Below are 20,281 nucleotides of genomic sequence, written 5' to 3'. Positions count from 1 at the left end.
CAAGATGACGCTGTTGTAAAACTGTTGAAAGAAGAGAAGCCTGCTAATTTCACCCAAATGCGTGGAAACTTGATATCCGAGCGATATAATGTTAAACTCATCAACTGTTTGCAAATTTCCATCTGTAGATAACCTCCTAACGCTAGTCAAGCTGGCTAAATCATCGCAATCTTAAAGCACATGTACGACCGTGGGGATTTTTGCATCATGTGAACATAATATAGCCTTGAAGTCGAGCTCCTATACTCTCTGGATGTAATTTGGGCGTAATAGAAGGTCCAACCACACCCTAACCCCACCCTAACTCTGTCCCTCTCTATCCATTAGATTCACAGTGCTGGACTAGGTCAAACTCATCCCATGACGTCCAGATGCGGTGAGCTCCACTTGTTTAAAGAACTATAGAACTTTCATAAGATTTCATGCATAGGCTATGTTGATATGAAATTAAGTAGAAGTTATAATAGGTTAAATAAAGTGCTCCCGCCTTTCTTCTTTTTGTGTGACGGTTTATTCGTCCGTGGCACAGCAGCACAGCCCATTTGAGTTCTGCGTGAAACAGCGTGACGTCAAACAGCAGTCGAGCAACTAACGCATCCATCCAGCGTGCCTTTCACCCGGGATCTGACTGCAAAGCTCAATGCAAATGTGCTTATAAGGTAAGAATTCAAACCATACTGAATGTATTGTTCACTACAATATTCCGACTTAGAAAAAGCATGACAAAGAAAGAAAACAATATTGTTGGTAGTTTATTGTTTTCATAAAGCTTCAGAGCATCATTTTTAACGTGTTTTATTTTTACTTTGATATTTGCCGTATTTCTCTCATATTAGGAATCATCCCCTGAAGTTACATCTTCTTCACAGTATCACTAAACAGCCTATTTTTCTATGTTTTGATGGTTTTTGACAGTCGTTTTCTTGCTGTTGCAGGATCTCTGGCTCGCTCTCTGGCAATTGGATTTTAATAAAAATGGGATTATTTGATGCTCTTAGAGATTTTAGTTTATTAACATGGCTAAGAGAAGAAAGGCAGTCTCGGAGGCTGATTCTGTTCATCGTTTTCATTGCTTTGCTGTTGGACAACATGCTGTTGACGGTGGTCGGTAAGTGCTGATGCTCACACCTGTTAGCCTATATGTGAAGGCACACATATGATGTAAAGTCAACATCCCTCAATGGGACCACTCTAAGCAAACGCTGCTTTTTGTGATAAAATATATGATTACATAGGCTTATTAGTCTACTGACGCAATGAATAAAAAATATCTGTAAAAGGCTACACGTGTCTTACAAATTAATTTAATATGCATTGTTATTATAAAATTGTAGCCTACATTGTAAAATTGTGAATTCAAACGAAACTCAAACGTATAGAAATGTTAAATACTGCACGTCTGTTTTTCTTTTTCTTTGGCAAAATAGAGAACTGGGCAAAACCAACTCATAATTCTCAGTGGATAGAAATAAAATAACGTAATTAAAACGATCAGTTATTTTTAAATAACGGAAATTAGGCTGGGTCTTCTAAAATAAGTAAATACTTGTTTTTATTTATTTAATAATTCATTTTAAAGCAATTTTTCAGTACTAATTTTAATTAATTGTTTGATTTAAATTATTTCAACTTTATTTGCTCGAAAAAAATGCATCAAAGGTAAAATGATAAATCTGCTAATACGCTAATGATAGAAAATAAAATGCGTTTATCCCTACTAAACGTTTGTTTCCCCTTGTAAAGTGTAAATTGTCGGCTGCATCAGTGGCAGCGGTTGATCTGAATTAAGGTATCATGTCCTCGAGCGCTGCCAGTGCTCCATTCTCATTAAATGTGACAGTGACGCGCGCTAAACTGTCTGTGTTTGTTCTCACGTCCGCGAGCCAAGAAACGGGAACGTTGAATAATGATGTTTGTGTACATGTATAGATAGAACCAGGCGAAAACTGAACCTGTCGCTCTTTGGCACAAGTGTTGAATGAAGAGTCTTTCGAGCGTTATCGCACACGGTGTCCCTGTGGGTTATTTATTTACACAGGATAATGTCAAACGCATTTAACGGACCCACCTGAAAGGTCAAATGTGGTCTAATACAGCTAGATAAATCGTTGCACTTCACTTTTTCAGGCAAATGGTAGGTTATCTATCGTTGGTAAACAGCGTTTCAAGCTGTCGAAAACTGATTTGTAATTTCCTGAATATTATGTTTTTAAGAGTACAACAAAGTTGGATTTCTTAGGCTGCTGTGAAACCTCAAAAGATATCATTTAAGACCAAGTTTAAACAAATCAGTCAATCGGTTTAATCTCTGTCTTATGGTTATTATTATCTATTATCTTTTCTCTCTGTAGTGCCTATTATTCCAAGCTACCTGTACACCGTGGATGACGAGGCCGCTCAGGTGGTCCGGAATAACTCCATGTCCCCTCTTTCCCCATCTGGCACCTTTCAGAGCATTGTGTCTTTGTACGATAACACAACACGCCTGACAGGCTTCACCCCGCAGATGAGCAATGCTGGCCCAGTGACCCCGGCCCCTACTTTTGGGACACCCCCTCAAAATGGGTCAGACTGCCCCAAAGCAGATGACCAGCTTCTGAACGAGAATGTGAGAGTGGGTCTGTTGTTTGCCTCTAAAGCAACAGTACAGCTAATCACTAACCCCTTCATAGGGCCCCTAACTAACAGGTGTGTTATGGCAAAACACACATTTAACTTTGAAAGTACAGCAAATAGCATTTCTTTCAAAAGGAGCACGAGATTGCATGATATTTGTGTGTGCAGTGAGTGTAAATGGAGTGTAAGTAAAGCGAATATTGCAGTGCAATTCTTTTTCTGCCGCTGTTCAGCGACCAGCTGTTGTGTGATCACTCGTGCATGCCCTGTCACCCCTCCACATGCTCAGATTTGGCCAGACCAGTTTAATTCGGCACCGCTGCATTGAACAGATCCCTCTAGAGCTTTGCAAACTCCTGGGATCGGTCAGCCGTAATATTTTGTGATATTATTAGTGATACACAAAAGGTTAAATTAACTCAAAAGATGTGAAGCAGAGGCAAAAAACGAAACAAGAATAATTATTTATAAGATAATATAATAACATCTTCATTTTACTTATGAGAGATGCCAGCACTGCAATATGTAACACAGCTTCCTCACTTCAAGTTCAATGTTTGTGGTCAAATTTAAAAAAAAATGTTTTAAAATGTTATTTCTTACCTGTAATTGCAGAATAGGATACCAGATCCCAATGTTTGCTGGTTTCTGCATCATGTTTGTTTCTACCCTCAGTGAGTACATACAATTTCTAGTGTTGTTTTTAACATCAATCTCACATCTAAGTGTCTTTATGAAAAGGGTGGAGAAGATGCCATATATTTATGCAATGCATGATTTTAAATCCGGTGTGTTATATTTCTATAATAAATCTTCTTTTCCTCTTTCTTCTGTCTGTGTTTTACTCTGTGTGAAGTGTTTGCGTTTTCCTCGAGCTATACGTTGCTGTTTTTGGCCAGATCTCTACAAGGTGTCGGCTCTTCCTGTTCTTCTGTGGCAGGTAACAGATTCTGTGCAACGTTACATTAGATTTCAAAAGGATGCTGTCAAAAGCTACAATGTAATGTCTAATGATACCTTATTTAGTGCACAATTTGTAAACCTGAGTGCACTAAATTGCATTTGACTTTGATGTTTTCAGAACTCTGCATGCATAAAGCCACTGTTAATGTTAATGGTGTTCAGGTGCCGGTGTACAATGGACCCCGCTTTCATTGAAAGATGTGTACAGCCTTGGATCTAGATTACACTATAACCGACTCCTGATTTGTTCTTTCATTGTACGGATCATTATTTATTGAGTTTATTTTATGAATTTAAAGGGCGGACATCGTAAGGAATCAATTTTGCCTCAATCTTTTAAAAAAGTCTGAACACACCCCTCAAAATAAGCATTTACTGGCAGAAAAATTTGAAAAAGCAAAAGAAATCAAAAATATTTTTGTTGATATAATCTCTTAAAGTAAGCTACAGGACATTTTGCCCTTTGTGGCTGACCTTTACCCTCTGTAACTTTTTCTGTGTCGTTATGCAGGTATGGGGATGCTGGCAAGTGTTTACACAGATGATGAGGAAAGAGGAAATGCTATTGGAATTGCTCTGGGAGGACTAGCCATGGGAGTTTTGGGTGTGTACTGTATGTTTAGGATCCATATTCTGCAATACTTGGTTTGCACAGGTACCGCTGGAGATTGTGATTGAGTCCTAATTCTAATCTTACTCCTTCGAGCACATAACGAGAAAAAAAGAGAGATGTTAAATTGGGGGTTATGCATTAAGTTATGCCTCTGAGTTAAAAATTGGGAGTTAACTTTAAGTGCCCTCTTTAAAGGAGCAATGGTCAGAAGAAATGCCCTGAGTGGGGCCTGAACCTGGTGCTTCCTGTTAATGGTGTCATGCTTTAACCACTGTTACAGGATGTTTAATCCTTGATAGATCATTGTTTTATTCATAATGGCAAGTAAAGCACTACATAATTGATCCACTGGATAAGAGAAAAACTGTGATTAAATGTGTCTGTTGTCATTAAAGTGCGCACATACTGTATCATAATCAAGTGGAGTGCAACAGAAAAAATAGAGCACAATCATTTTTATAAAAACCTATGAAACTATATTCATCCAGATAGTTCAGACTCAAAATGGGTGTGTTCCTGCAGAACACTTTCTTACTGTGGTTTGCTAACCTTGATTATGTAACCTGTTCTGCAGAGCAATTAGTATTGGATTTGTGGCATCTGATGATTCAAAGCATACTGGCAACGTCAAAGTTTTCAAAGTAAAGATTCTAAGTTTGAAGTGCAGTGCTTGCAGTCTGTGAGTCATTAATCTTGACTAATATATACTGTATATGTGTGTATGTTGTGTAGTTGGCCCTCCGTTTGGCAGTGTCATGTATGAGTTTGTCGGTAAGACGGCTCCTTTCCTTATCCTGGCAGTGCTGGCGGTGCTTGATGGAGGTGAGTGAATCAATCTCTCCAACATTTCAAAACAATGGGAATGACGGAATCAGTCGCAAACCTTCATGTTATTGTGATACACATGTGGAATTAAATGCTGGTGACAGAAACTCATTGTAACAGAGTTTCTGATGCTCAACAATATTTGCTTCATATCTGACGTGTGCGTTTTTCCTTCATTTTCATGAGCAGCTCTGCAGCTATTTGTGCTTCAACCTTCGAAAGTTGAACCAGAGGTGAGTACAGTACCGTCTTTCCTGATCCGATCTAACCATCTGTTTTTCAACACTAGTTTTTGAGGGTTAAGCAGTGATGTATTGTATAGTATTAGGTAAACAATCACCTAAAGGTCAAGCTCTGCATTTGGAAGGATTTGTGGGAGAGAAAATTAAGAGTGTGTGTTTAGGTGTCAATACTTGGATTTAAAACTCCACTGTTAAAACACTATCTACATTGATATTTTGGGATTCAAAATCTCTTTTATTGGGCTAATATCCGGAGCAAGAGACTTACTATGACTTAGCAATAGATCACCACAGCCTATTTATTAATCATGACTTGAGCTCAGTTTTATAAGTGCTGATGTTTATAACCTTAATGTGGAAATGTAACCTCAACAAGATGCCCACTGAATCTTTACATGGTATTCCTCTTGTGGGCACAAAATGGGAGAAGCTTTGGGGATAATGTGCATTTCGTACTGTGATTGCTCTAGTCTTATCAGTAACAGGACTAGAATGATTTGCAAGGGGAGTTTGGGTCTCTCACGCTGGGTATTTTAAACCTCAATATCATGTATTATATGGATTACAGTGTATGTCTGTGTAGATTGTATTGCATGTTGATAGCAATGTGTGTAGAGGGTCGGTGTATTAGGAGTAATGTGTATGTGTGCCTTGGTTTGCGTCACAGTAATGGGAATTGTACAACGGAGTGGCTGATCCAATCAAAGCATGTCTGACTTTGATCATTGGTGTTGATGGGTATCAGTTACTACGGAGACCCCAAGTGCCCCTACAGACCGTGTGTGTGTGTAGCTACTTTTCTTTGGGGGATCTGTTTTTTTTGTCATCTTTCTTTCATGAGGAATGAAGAATTTAACCCATTGTTTTTCAGCAATAAATAAGCTTAAACAGAAAACTAAAGGCAAATGTTGCTATGTAACATATCGGTCAGTTAGTGATGTAAAAGAGTGATCAAGTCAAGTGAAGCTACACATTTTGCTCTGGAAAAGAACAAAAAGAGTACAAATGTCGTTCTGCAGTTTCTGCAGCCTCTCAACTAATTTAATATACACTGACAAAGAAACGCTCTCACATTATGTGATATAATGTTTATATTTTCAAAACATCTGAGTGACATTTGTTAAAAGGTCAGTTGCTTTTGTCATCATAGCACAATTATGGCCAGAAGGTGATGGACCTGTCATCTCAAATAATCAATCAAATCAATAATGCTTGGACATTAGGTAATAGTTATGATAAGACAGATCCTTTAACCAGTAGCCCCCTCGAGTGTCAGTATCCAACAGGATTATGGGGAAGAATAGCAGTGACTGACAACTAATTGTTTGGGGCCTGTGATCATTAATGAGACCATTCGCAGGGCAGTACAACTGAATGTGACAGGGTGTTTTGAGTGGGATGACATGTCCACAGAGGAGCAGTATGTGCACTGAAGTGCAGTAAAGAAGTGCTGATTAAATGAGGGGAGTACTTGTCAGTCGTTGCCTGGTGACTGCTCCGGAAAAGTCACTATGGACATTTCTTCCAAATCACTGTTATGATAGAAATATCCTAAATATATTGTCACATTTAAAGCTGAAGTATGTCACTAACATCTTAATGACTGATTGTTTTAAAATAGATTGCCTAACGGTCCCCATCTGCCATTGGTTGAACAAACAGTAACGCCGTCGCCAAATTCACGCCAGTGGTTTAACCAGTGTCGCTGTTAGGATGCTTAAACAAACAAAGCAATGTTTCAAATCAACCTACAAATAGTTTGCTCATTGTCTCTATGAATTATGCTCTGATGAAAGAAGCTATTTTAACATTGAAGAAAATTATACACGTCATCTTTTAATCACGTTGAAAAAAAAAAAACGTCTAAATGATAGGCTTTATTTTTCTTTTGACAAAACAGTCATAGCTAAAGTTATTTCTGGAATCTTTCTCTCCCTTCAGTAAATGTAGCCTAGGCTTTTGCACTAGAGATGCCACAATTCCCACATCAATATGGAGAGTTAAGGCTGGTATATCTTATATCTCACAAAGTTGTCTGTGATCGTTTCACTAATCGCTTAGAGGTGTCATAAAGGGAACAGACTGCGTATGGGGAATTATATATATTGTTTTGTGTGACACTCAAGTAGCCAATTTCCATTGGAACTGCTGTGGTGACTAGGGTGATGTTTCTAAAATGGCATTATATGCACTGAAGTACATCCCTTTATTTAAAAAAAGCACCTGAACTTAGGCATGGATTGTTAATGGAATGAAATCAACCCCAAATAAATAAATAATATATATCCTAATAAATTAATAAAGAAAGTAAACATGTTAAAACAACATATTTGGCTTTAATTAAAAAAACAAAAAAACATTGTAGGAAGTTTTGTGTGGTATTCTGCAATTCAGATACAGGATAGCAAAAATCTATGGAACATTTCTTTAGATTTTCCCCATAGGAATAAATGGGTGACTGTGTAAACCAGAACGTTTGACGTTGACTCTATTTGTTTTCCCCCATGGGTGACCAGGGTCTCTCAGCTGTTGTTTTCCATTGGAACATTGATGTTCAAGGAAATTTCTTTGTAATTTTGAAAAACTGTTTTTTAATCAAATCATATTTGTTTTCATTTATTTTGACCAGAACCAAAAAGGAACTGCACTATTTACCCTCATGAAGGATCCATACATCCTCATCGCAGCAGGTCAGGCCAGTAAACACAAATAAATGGTTAATTCCTACTGTTTTATCAAAAATAAAAATTGCAAACCTTAGTATCTATGCATAAACCACATTGTATGCTTGCATTCATATTATCTGTTCAAAAGTGAATGTTTTTGTTAAGAATGTGTGTTTTTGGAAACATTTAAAGAAAGATTTAGTCAATTATTTGACCGCATATGTGACACTGGTTGTGCTTTAGGGGTTGTGACACAATAAAGAGGGTCATCTTTCTGTGAGAGAAGGATAAGAAAGAGTCAAGTGTGTGTGTGTGTGTGTGTGTGTGTGTGTGTGTGTGTGTGTGTGTGTGTGTGTGTGTGTGTGTGTGTGTGTGTGTGTGTGTGTGTGTGTGTGTGTGTGTGTGTGTGTGTGTGTATGTATGTGAGAAAGAGAGAGAGAAAGTGAAGTGGTCAAGAAACACATCTGTGTTTGTCTCTGCCTCCCCTCTTCTCCAATTACAGTGGCCTGAGTGCAGGGGCAAGATGATGCTGTTTATTATATCTGAGAAAGGACAAGAACGGGCTCTGACGGAGGGGGGACAGAAAGAGAGAATTCTTCAGAGGATGAATCCACTTACCCTCCTCATTTTCTTTTTCAGGTTCCATTTGTTTTGCTAACATGGCCATTGCAATGCTGGAGCCGGCTCTGCCCATCTGGATGATGGAGACGATGTGTCCTAGGAAATGGCAGCTAGGTTGGAGAATCTGCCTCTTGTTAATGTACACACTTACACATTTCTTCAATTCCTGTCCTTCCAAAGAAATTTACATTTTTGGCAAGATGGAAATAGGTCATAATTTACAGTGAAAGATGGACAAAGAGAGAGCAACAGCAAGCAAAGTATGTTTCATGTATTAGTACATTGATGTTAAGTTAGCAGGGCACAAGCTAAAGAGAGTGAATATCAAGAAAAATGTCCAAGTAGTAATTAAAAAAAAAAGAATACAAAAACAGAAAAATATATTTTATTTTGATTATATTTAAGATTTTAAAAATAATCAATTTAAATGTATTTATTTATTTTAAATGTATAATTAATTATTAGCTTTTATTCAACTCATAAACCCCTGCAGTTCACTTACTAACCCCAGTTTGGGAAACCCTGCTGTAATGCAAAAAATAATGTTATATAATTGTAAATTAACATATATTTGCAAAGTACAGTTGTAGGTAAACATCATATTAGTATTTATTTTACTGAACTTTATTAATGCAAATTTTCATTATTGTTTTTATGGGAATTAAAGTTTTATTGTGGTAATGAGAATTTTAGGGTGAAATGTTTCTCTTTTCTGTCAATACAATAATATTGCAAATATTCAAAAATGTAATTTTCTTATTGCAAATTTAAAATTTAAAATTTATTTATGACACCAATTTCTTATAGTGAGATTTACATAATTGCTAAAAACATAATCTACATAATTCTCTCCAGCTTTGTGAGTGAAGGGATTATTCACAAGACATTATCTAGAAACTCACAAATTCTTTCCACAGACTTCCAGAATTGTGTAAAAAAAAACAGCAACCTGGTAACACTTTACATTAAGGTCTCAATTGTTAACATTGATGCATTAACTAACATAAACTAACAATGATCAGTACATTATATTTGTACAGCATTTATCATCCTTTTTTAATATTAGTTAATAACAATGTTCGTTTTTGTTCACAGTGCATTAACCAATCTTAACTGATACGACTTTGAATTTTAATATTGTATTAGTAAATGATTATAAATGCTGTAGAAGTATTGTTCATTCTTAGTTCATGTTCACTAATGCAGTTAACTAATGTTAACAAATGAAACCTTACTGGAAAGTGTTACTGAAAAAGTACTAAAAGCTGTAAACTCTTGTTCCCCTTATAGTACCCTTCACACTCCAGACTGTAAAATACAATTTAAACAGTTAGCGTCTTCTGGGTTTCTCCATGGTTTTCCTGCTGTTTACGAAGATGTGACAGATAAGAAAGAGAAAGAGGAAGAGAGAAAGGAAAGCAGAGAACCAGGGGGAGTGGGGGCTGGCAAGGGAGTGTCTTTGGTCTGGCAGGATATTGAGGTGTCATTGGCAGGCAAAGGAAAAGCCAGAAAGCTAATGAAAGAGAAGGAGCGGGAGAATGAGAGAAGCAGCTTCATAACAGCGTCTGTGAGACGAACAGCAGCTTTGAGATCAAACTGATATTGTGTCGTCTTATCTGAGCTCTCCCCTCTCTCTCTCTCTCTCCTCTCTCCTTTTAGGGGTTGCATTCGTGCCTGCCAGCATCTCATATCTAATAGGGACCAACATCTTTGCCGTTTTGGCTCACAAAATGGGGAGGTAGGAGAGGGAAATTAATGTGTTTTTTCCCCTACTTCTCTTTCCTTATCTTCCTCCGCTCTGCTATCAGCTTCCTCTGTTTTGAAACAGCTCTAAATGAGTTTCTGTCACCAGGTTTTGTATGTGTGTTTTTAAGCATCAGTCTCAGCATACTGTTTATTTATTGTATACACTATGCTTATTATGAACCATAAGAACTTATAAGAGGTGTATACATGTTTACCATTTCATAATGTGTCTTGTCTGCTGGGTCCGAAATTAACTGTCACACCTGCCAATGGCGACTGAATTGAGAAAATTATTGGACATAAATATTTTTTGCAATTTTTTTTTATTACATTTGATATATATATATATATTACCGTTCAAGTAAGATTTATTGTTAACACTTTACAATAAGGTTCATTAGTTAACTACCTTAGTTAACACTAAGAATGAACAATACTTCTGCAGCATTTATTAATGTTAGTTAATGTTAATTTCAACATTTACTAATACATTATTAAAATCAAAGGTTGTATTTGTTAACATTAGTTAATGCACTGTGAACTAACATGAACAAACAATGAACAGCTGGATTTTTATTAACTAACATTAACAAATATTCATAAATACTGCAACAAATGTATTGCTCATTGTTAGTTCATGTTAGTTAATACATTAACTAATGAGCATTATTGTAAAGTGTTACCGATTTATTTCATGTTTTTGAAAGAATTGTTATTCATTTATTTGATCAAAAATTCTGTTAAAACAGTAATATTGAGAAATAATATTGCAATTTAAAAATGATTGTTTTCTATTTAAACATATATTTAAAAACATTTATTCCTTGTGATGCAAAGCTGAATTTTCTGCATCCTTACTCCAGTCTTCAGTGTCACATGATCCTTCAGAAGACATTCTACAATAATATGCTGATTTGTTACTCAAGAAACAGTTATTAATGTTGAAATAGCTGTGCTCCTTTATATTTATGTGGAGACGAGATACATTTTTCATCAGAAGAACAGCATTTATTTGAAACAGAAATCTCATCACATTGTAAAATGTATTTACTGTAAATTTCGAACGTTGGTGTATATCATTTTTTATATAAACTGCTTTGGTCACTTCCATCAGCCATAAAGGGTCAAACAAACTATCTTTCTTACAGTCTCTCTCTCTCTCTCTCTCTCTCTCTCTCTCTCTCTCTCTCTCTCTCTCTCTCTCTCTCTCTCTCTCTCTCTCTCTCTCTTTAGATGGCTGTGCTCACTTATAGGGATGCTGCTGGTTGGAGTCAGTATTCTCTGTGTAAGTTCTTCAAGACTAAATCCATGTCAAGATTAACTTTTCTCAGACAACACACAACACTTATGAATATTTTAACTCCTTATCTTTCTGTATTTTTAACAGTGTTGTGGATTACAGAGGCCGAAAATATTTTGTTGCCCACTAGCTTTGTTGAGGGCTGGAAAGAAGGTTTATTTTTAAATTAGAGCTTTGACTTTCTTTGCCCTGGACACATCTTGCTTAGCAGGAAGACAGTCTGTTCTCTTATAAATGTTTATCAGATTAGTCTGGAAAACAAGTTCAGATAAGAGTCAAGTACACATTTGGAGTTTTGCTTATGGAAAAAAATATCAGGGTTAAAAAAAAGGATAGAAACCTTGTTCTGATGCTCTACATAATGCTTTACTGTATTGGGTGTTTTCTCATAATAATACGTTAAAGAAATATGCGGTATTCCCTGTATTGAGCTCTTCTAATTGTGTTACAGGTGCCTTTTGCAAAAGACATATACGGACTCATTGTGCCTAACTTTGGAGTTGGATTCGCAATAGGTGAGTCTTAATACAAGTATTCATAGTTTTCAGTCACGTGACGGGCACTGAGACCTGGAGGGCAAAACATCCATAGAACTGCAGCACAGGCCTGTCAATTTTCCATCTGTTTCAAGCCACGGATATTCAGATCACTTCTCAGAAGAATAAAAATACAAATATGTGGACAAAATGCAAGCTTTGGGCACTTGTTGTGATCCATATACAGCACCTGCTGCAGCGTGACAAGCTAGACCACTTAATGTGAAAAACACTTAAAGTGCCTTAATGAACTACAACAGTGATATTAAAAGATCAAATTCAGTATACACCTTATTTATAATGCATTCTATAAACAGGTGAGCCGATGAGCCTAGAATATGAATGCAATTAGCAAAATGGTTAAATGTTTTCTTTATAATGGTTTTCTATGGAAAAACGCTTAATGACAAACTGCGTTGCGATTATACTCTGGGTTCATCTGCTTACCTGTGCATAGTATTCATCATCAAAAATGTGTAGATTGAATTTGGTCTTTTAATATCACTAGTACTAAGTACAAACCAGGTCAAAATGACTGGTGGGCAATGGAGGAAAAGACTTGTTTTGCCCTCCAGGTGGGCGTAACATTTTCTCTATTATTGAACTGTGCTAATATAACTTACTTAGTGGTGCTTCTCTAAAATGCAAAATATAAGTATTTTCTGTGACATCAGACCCACAGTAATAAATAGTCTTTATCTTGTTGTCTGCAGGTATGGTGGACTCTTCGATGATGCCCATCATGGGTTACCTAGTAGATCTGAGGCACGTGTCTGTGTACGGTAGTGTCTACGCCATTGCTGATGTTGCCTTCTGCATGGGGTTCGCTTTAGGTAATAAACCAAATAAAAATGTATTTTAATTATGTTCAATCCATCATAAATGATTTCATTAGTTTTCATTAATTAATTTTAATTTCAACTTGGAATTTAACACTCGTGTCTGTTGTGTAGGTCCATCCGCAGGCGGAGCGATTGCGCGGAGCATCGGCTTCCCCTGGCTCATGACCATCATTGGTGTTATAGACATCCTATTTGCTCCTCTCTGTTACTTCCTGCGAAATCCTCCTGCCAATGAGGAAAAGATGGTCAGACCCCACTATATGTCATTCATCAATTCAACATTACATTCATTCCAATCTACTCACCTTTAAACACAAATATTTATGCAGTGTTATAGCTGATATACTTATTTTCTGTTTCCATATTTCCGAGTAAATTTAAATTTGCAACCCATTTACTCCCAAAATGTAACATATTTCAAAGTGAAATTTCATATTCAATGAGAAAAAAAATGAAGGGACTGAATTTTATCTAAAGGGAATTTATTAGATGATGGCTGTTACAGAATGGAGCCACAACAAATGCATGTTTGTTAATACAGTGTTTAAATAGCCAGCATACTCAAAAAGTCAGAAAAACAGTAAGTCACTTCATAGGAAGAGCAAGTTATTATATTTCGTTTAAATATTACAAAGACAAACATTACCGTGCACCAATGAATAATTTACAAAAAGTCCAGGACAATGCTTTAAAGTAAAAAGCATTCATGTTGCCTTTAACACATGGGCAGTTTTGGTGGGTTTCTAAGATAAGTTAAAACAAACATTATACTGCATTTATTAGTAGATTCTGGTGAACTGTTTCAGTGTCAGCTTATATAATAAATAATTAACTGTAAATAATGTATCATATGAAAACAAGTACAAGCAAGTGCAAGCTTTGATATGGTTTATTTGGGTTTTCTCGAATAATCTCTGATATTCTCTTCATTATTATCATTAGTATTATTCCAAATAATAACCATAATTTCACTCTCTATCTGACATTCACATACGCTTTCCTTTTGATTTCATCCCTAACTTCAAGTCACTGACCTGATAGAATATGACTGCAACAGGAAATTATGTTACATAATAGATACAAATAAAAACTGCCCTTAAGCTAAGATCAAAGAGTGATGCTGATCCGAACAGACTCGTGCGTTTGCCCTCAAATGCTGCGTGATCAAAGCCAAGCATCATGGTCTTTCTCTCTCAAGAGGAGCACTACACTGCTCCTGAAGAGCACTAACATGCACACACACACAAGCCAGATCTGTACGCCTCTGTGCTTACGCACTCTTTATCAAAGCTTCATTCAATCACAGTGCAATAAACCCACCATCGCTCACTATCAGGGGCATATTGCGAATGAGACGAGCCCCACCCACAATTGATGATGTCATGCACAAGTGGTTGTATCGGGTATTAAATAATAGTATTGTTGATGGAGACAGTAATGTTATGTTTATGTTGTTAAATACTTTACTATTTATTTGTCCTGTAAAAGTTCTGTTCATCTTAAAGGTATAGCGGAGGATCTTTCCAAATTTTAGATAAGACCCTCCACTTTTTGAAAAGTTTGATTGATTCACCAGAATGATTGACAATTAGGAGGACCAATAGTTTAGACTACCCACCAGGAAGTAAAACATCCTCCGCTATACCTTTAAAGCTGCGGAGGCTTTAGCCAATCAGATTTACACAGAGTCCCACTTCTATAAAATAAAAATGTGAATAAACATTTTTCCAATTGACAAATAAATAGCTACAATAACATTTTAACCCTCTGGTGCTCTTTGGCAATATTTGACCGGAAAATTACGTTTTTTTTTTTTTTTTTTTTTTTTTTTTTTTTACTTCATCAGAATGGTGCGAAACTTGGTAAAGGTTTTGGCACTTGCTATGTGAACACAAAAATATCATGGACATGATTCGAAAAGGTTTAATGGTCCTGAAAAAAATAGTCACACTTGTACTACTCATTGGAAATGAATGGGAAACACATTTCATCTAGTGGAAATGTTTGGTACTGCACTCAAACAAAATCTTACTGAAAGCAAATTTTTTTAGATATTAACCTTAAATTTGGAGCAGATTAATTTGTTTAGATTAATGGCTTTGATTTCCTCCGTTTTAGAGTAGAACATGTTATGGAAAATAAATATTTCATATAAAAATTGAAAATAGTCATTTTGTGTTCATAACAATAAACTTTTTATGTAAATGTTTACAACTTTTTTTCGCTTCAGCAATAATCTGCCAAGTGTCTTCTTTAAAAAGAGACCAACTTAAGTCTGTGCTCTAAAACATTCAAGATTTATGACAGTTTATGTTGGAAAGTTAGGTCTATGTTCGAAAAGTAAATAAATGAATTATAACTACTGCATAAATATAATTTAGTACCATAAAATCCCTTAAAAATACAAAAATAATGAATAAAAAACATTATCGAACTAAAATATAGTACATTCATTTCATTGAAAAAAAAAAAAAACAATTGGTCTTTTTTAACCAACACGCGAATAGCACCAGAGGGTTAAACATAAATTATTTAATATCTATTTATTTGATTATTAATTCATTTATTTGTCAATTTGGATAAAAAAAAAATATATTTAAATATAATAATTTATTATAATTTATTGGGCGGGGGGGGGGGGGGGGGGGGGGTATTAGCATTGGAAAGTAAAACATTTTTAGAATTTTACATTATACAAATGATGCATCTTGTTTCTGTTGTGCTCACAAATCTATAATCAACATTCGAGTGTGTGATACATTGTCTCCTGCATATATAATTCTTGTGTAAATTCATATATGCCGAGTAAGTCTATGTAAACCCACAGTTAGTATATTTGCTTTGTTTGTATGTAGAGTAAGATCCCTCTAGATACTAGGCTTTGAGGTGATGTTTCTTACATCTGTCTTTTTCAGGCCATTCTAATGGACTCTAACTGCTCAATGAAGACCCGTTCCTACTCCACCCAGGGCTCCAGCTACCAAATGGGCGACGATTTTGATCCTGAGAGCCCTGAATAGGCCTCATCAGTTCAAAGCCCTCAGCCATGTATGTCACCCAGAGTATCTATTTTGTTGTATGAAAGAGGAAAACAACAGACTTTAAAGAAAACCACAATGCTGATTTGTAAGAATGTCCCATATCTGTCCCATATTTGTCCCATGCTGTCCTGTGGTTGTGATGGTAATGTTATTCTGAAGCAAACCAAAGTTGTTCTTGTCGCTGTTTGTTCTCAATGTGGGAGAGGTGAAATATCTAACCAACAGCCTTATCGAAATGGATAACACTTGTATTCGATTCAAAACGCAGGATTTGAGAGAGGAGGACAAAGGGAAATATTAACTACACTTTTATTCGACACAACATTGCTCATATTTAAATTCAAAAGTCAGAAAGGGCAGTTGAGAAGATAAATAATGAAAGATTCATTCAGTATAACTTAATGGACAGATATGTATTGGATATTTATTGTTTGCCTGTGGTGGTAGGAAAGTGTGGTCTTCATATGTATCTATCGGTCCTGTTGAAGTCTTTTCATAGGCGTAAACGTTAGTGAAGGTGCATTTGAGTCAGATAAACCTTGAAATGGGCCTTAAAATGTTGCCATTCATATCATAATCAGTTCAAACTACATATATTATAGAAAACAGTTAAAGGACATTTTAGGCCGATTAAAACTTGAATTTTTACGTTTGGTATCGATTGCTGCAAATCTGGAACATTATTTGATTGCATTGCTGTTGTTTTCATTTAGACGTTTGAGAGGGCAAACTAAGATTTTACTGTTATCTTGCATTTGAGTGAACGTAAGCTTAACACATTTAAAAATATACGCAGTCCTTTATTTTTGTGAATAAGCAAAATGTCTGACAGCATCAGATAATCAAGCAGAATGTCAACCAGTCTTACTGTCACACTTGCGTGATGTCCGCTGAAAATTATATACTGTACTATCAAAGATTTGCCACAGTTACATTTTGATTACACATGGTGACAAGCTGTTTCATTTTAGTTAAATAAAGAAAAGTAGATTATTGCTGTAAAGCATCCAGGTACTTTAGGTACTTTCGATTATATTTTGCTTTTAAAGTGTATATAGTATATATGTATATTTATATATTTTAGTAAGTCCTTTGAATGTGCTGGAATGCTAATACGTTCATTTGTAAAGAATGCCTCAATATTGCTCTATTGCTCTTTCCCACAGCCATTTTTGACTTTTCATCTTTTTTTCCAGTTCCAGTTTTTTCAATTTATTTATTTATTTTTGCTTCTAGCAAATTTGTTATAGATCTTCTTTTAAAGAACTGAACTGGCTGTGAAATGAAACATGGCCTTAAATTGAGCTCCTTAAATCTTAATGCTTGAAGCATATACAAAATTAATGGGGTTTTATCAAGAGTATAAATATTTGTTAATTGTCCAATCAGAAGTTCGTATGGAAGTTTGTTTCCGCCACAGAAAAATAAAATAAAAAAGGTAATTGCGACTTTTTATCTCACAATTCGTACTTTTCTTCTCACAATTGCAAGTTTACGTCTCACAATTCTGACTTTTTATCGCGTGAAATAAAGTCGCAGTTACGAGTTAAAATGTCAGAATTGCATGATATAAAGTTGCAATTGTGTGTTATAAAGTCAGAATTGCGTGATATAAAGTTGCAATTGTGTGTTATAAAGTCTGTTTTTCCTTAGAATTGGACTTTATAACTCGCAATTGCGAGTTTATATCTCACAATTCTGAGAAAAGATGTCAAAATTGCAAGATATAAACTCGTAATTGCAAGAAAAAAAGTCAGAATTGCGAGTTTATAATCGCAATTCTGACTTTATAACACGCAATTTTGAGTTTATATCTCGCAGTTCTGACTTTATAACACGCAATCGTGTGTTTTTATTTCACAATTGTGACTTTATATCACGCAATTCTGACTTTATCTCTCAATTCTGAGAAATAAAGCCAGAATTGCGAGATGTATACTCGCAATTGTGAGAAAAAAAGTCACAATTATCTTTTCCATTTTTTTTATTCTGTGGCGGAAACAAGCTTCCATAGTTTTGTGCAGGTCAATGTTTGTTTTAGTTTTTTTTAAATAAAAATGCATTCTATGCCTTAAAATTAGACAACCTGCTGCAAAACACCATTTAATGGTAAGTTTAGCTATAAATGTGATTTTGACCCAATTCAGAAACCAAATCCATGGACTATTCTTCATATTCTAACAAGATAAATCACAGGATAGTCTAATATTGATAATATGTGTAATTACCATATTTTCTTGATGTTATAATCAAGTAGATTATAACAGGCATTTTCATGTGGGCTAAAAAGGTTGGCTTTTGCGGAAAATGATCTGACTCTTACCGGTAAAATAGCGAGGAAATAAGTCTTCAATACTGCTTGACCCTCCTTTATTTTCTTTGGCATCTATGTAGTGAGGGGAATCGTGTTCTTTTATTGCCCACAGGAAAATGAAATCATGTTTTCCTCTGGAGCCACAATCAGTTTAACGCAACAGTTGCGGCCAGAAGTAGCCTTTGAGAAAAATCATGTTAGCTCAACTTTAAGTATCTGCACAACTGGAGGTTGTTTGTGTTGATGCGAGGAACGCTGCCCTGCTTCCAGTCTGCTATCATTGCAGTAAAAATTCGCCAGAGACACTGCACACGTTGATTCCACTATGATCTAAAACAAGCTCAGATTTTTAAAAGCAAACACATGAGAGGTGTCTATACAGGTTTAATGAGATTGGTAAATGTGCTGCCAATGTTTGTCAGATTGCTGAGTTGCTGCGGTGTCCTTTAACCTCTATGTCATTTTTTTTTTTTTTTTTACCTGTTTACCCAGTAAGGGTTAGGAGTATTATGTCATTTATTTTAATTGTTTTTATCAGAAATTAGTGTATGTGCCAATGTCAGTGTGTGCCTTCAGACTGGTATGTCCTGTTTGTGTTTATATCAACTAGGAGGTTGAGTTGATGGTTTTATATGCAGTGTTTGGTCTGGTGGTTAGGTTTTACATCAGCTTTAGAGCTCTGAAGGTAATGTGTGTGTGACTGCAACAGAAAATAAATGTTTAAAAAGATTGTCATGGTTTTTTCCCCCTAAATGATTCTTCACCATTTTGCAAACAAAACAGAGTTTACATGATTGACAAATCATTTTAGTTTATATAATACTGGCATTAAAAGAGAACCTGCTAGAATAGCAATTGAAGACTGTGTTATCCAATCAAATCGAACTTTAATATGGTCTATTGATTTAAAAAGATGTGTTGCTTTACTCAATAGGCCCAAGGTTTAAAAGTGTTATTTCCTGTTATCGATTGTGCAGCATGGCAATCTTGTTAACGGGTCCACCGACCAACAGAATGCCACCTGCTCCCAACCGTCTTAATAATGGCTAATGTTATGAACATTTAGTTTATGATAATCCTGCAATCAGCTTACAGGGGATTTTTTTTAGTAGCTTATACAGTTTTACCTTGTAAATATAAGAGGTAAGGGGTAGGGTCACATGGATGTTTTTTTGTTTTGTTTTTTATTCCACTGAAATACTTTTCCATTGTTTTTCCATGTAAAAGTGCAGAACAGTGCACATTGTTTATGACCATTGAGTTTAAAATGAAACAATGTCATTTTCAACACTTCAATCTAACTGGTCAATCGCAGCATTCTACAGGGCAAGGCTGCATCATCTGGGCTCATCCGGTAAAACCGGCACTGAGATTCATGTCTCTCATATCATGCTGCTGACTCGCTTTGACGATTTCATTCAATTGCAACTGGCATCTCAGTTAACTGGCGCAAAACAAAAATACTGTTGCAGTGATTGTCTGGTTTCTAGGTCGATTGTGATAAGTGATACACTAGACCTCTCTAAATGGGAAGGTGCAAAAATTACAGAGGACATTTTTTTTTATTTCTAACAATTTATTTATCTCAAGTGCATAAGCAAATATGATATGTCAGTGCGTAAAGGTCTTGCAGCAAATTTAAAAGCTGTGCACTTTGTCGATGGATGCCCTCCACCGTAATTAAAACTCACAAAAGAATAAAATCATATTTACATAAAGCAAAAACAACAACAAAAAAGGTGGACCCACATGTTGAGCACTATATAAGTTCAGGGAGAAAGGACATGGTTTAAAGTCACCCACATTTCTAGGCTATTTACAATAGCACTTTAAAACATGACACAGCTTCCAAAAAGAACAACAGCTTTCCAAGAAAAGCTTAACCACAGTTTGCCACGGTGGATATGATGTTTTATACTTGTTATTTTACTGTTTTTCACCCATTGTGATAGAGAT

At 35.7% G+C, this 20,281-nt stretch overlaps 1 protein-coding gene across 1 annotated transcript; it reads left to right on the top strand.

Annotated features, from left to right (window-relative positions):
* Nucleotides 1-356: 356 nt before the first annotated feature.
* On the top strand, nt 357-19,055 carry slc18a2 (solute carrier family 18 member 2). The gene is made up of 17 exons (XM_082144003.1): nt 357-376; nt 530-659; nt 936-1,108; nt 2,352-2,688; nt 3,232-3,290; nt 3,473-3,556; nt 4,091-4,183; nt 4,925-5,014; nt 5,207-5,250; nt 7,889-7,949; nt 8,565-8,660; nt 10,206-10,284; nt 11,526-11,577; nt 12,044-12,107; nt 12,842-12,961; nt 13,082-13,215; nt 15,886-19,055. Exons 3-17 carry the CDS (start codon nt 976-978, stop codon nt 15,988-15,990), a joined length of 1,551 nt encoding a protein of 516 aa, XP_082000129.1. The 5' UTR covers nt 357-376; nt 530-659; nt 936-975; the 3' UTR covers nt 15,991-19,055.
* Nucleotides 19,056-20,281: the final 1,226 nt, after the last annotated feature.

The sequence above is a fragment of the Leuciscus leuciscus genome (genome assembly GCF_965113295.1).
Source record: "Leuciscus leuciscus genome assembly, chromosome: 17".
NCBI lineage: Eukaryota > Metazoa > Chordata > Actinopteri > Cypriniformes > Leuciscidae > Leuciscus > Leuciscus leuciscus.
The sequence above is the reverse complement of the archived record's forward strand: the minus strand, read 5'-3'. Positions and strand labels throughout refer to the sequence as shown.

Coding starts and splice junctions, on each gene's coding strand:
- slc18a2 (XM_082144003.1), top strand. CDS start 976: ATGGGATTATTTGATGCTCTTAGAGATTTTAGTTTATTAACATGGCTA. Junction 5,251..7,888: donor CTTCGAAAGTTGAACCAGAG/GTGAGTACAGTA, acceptor TATTTTGACCAG/AACCAAAAAGGAACTGCACT. Junction 13,216..15,885: donor CTGCCAATGAGGAAAAGATG/GTCAGACCCCAC, acceptor TGTCTTTTTCAG/GCCATTCTAATGGACTCTAA.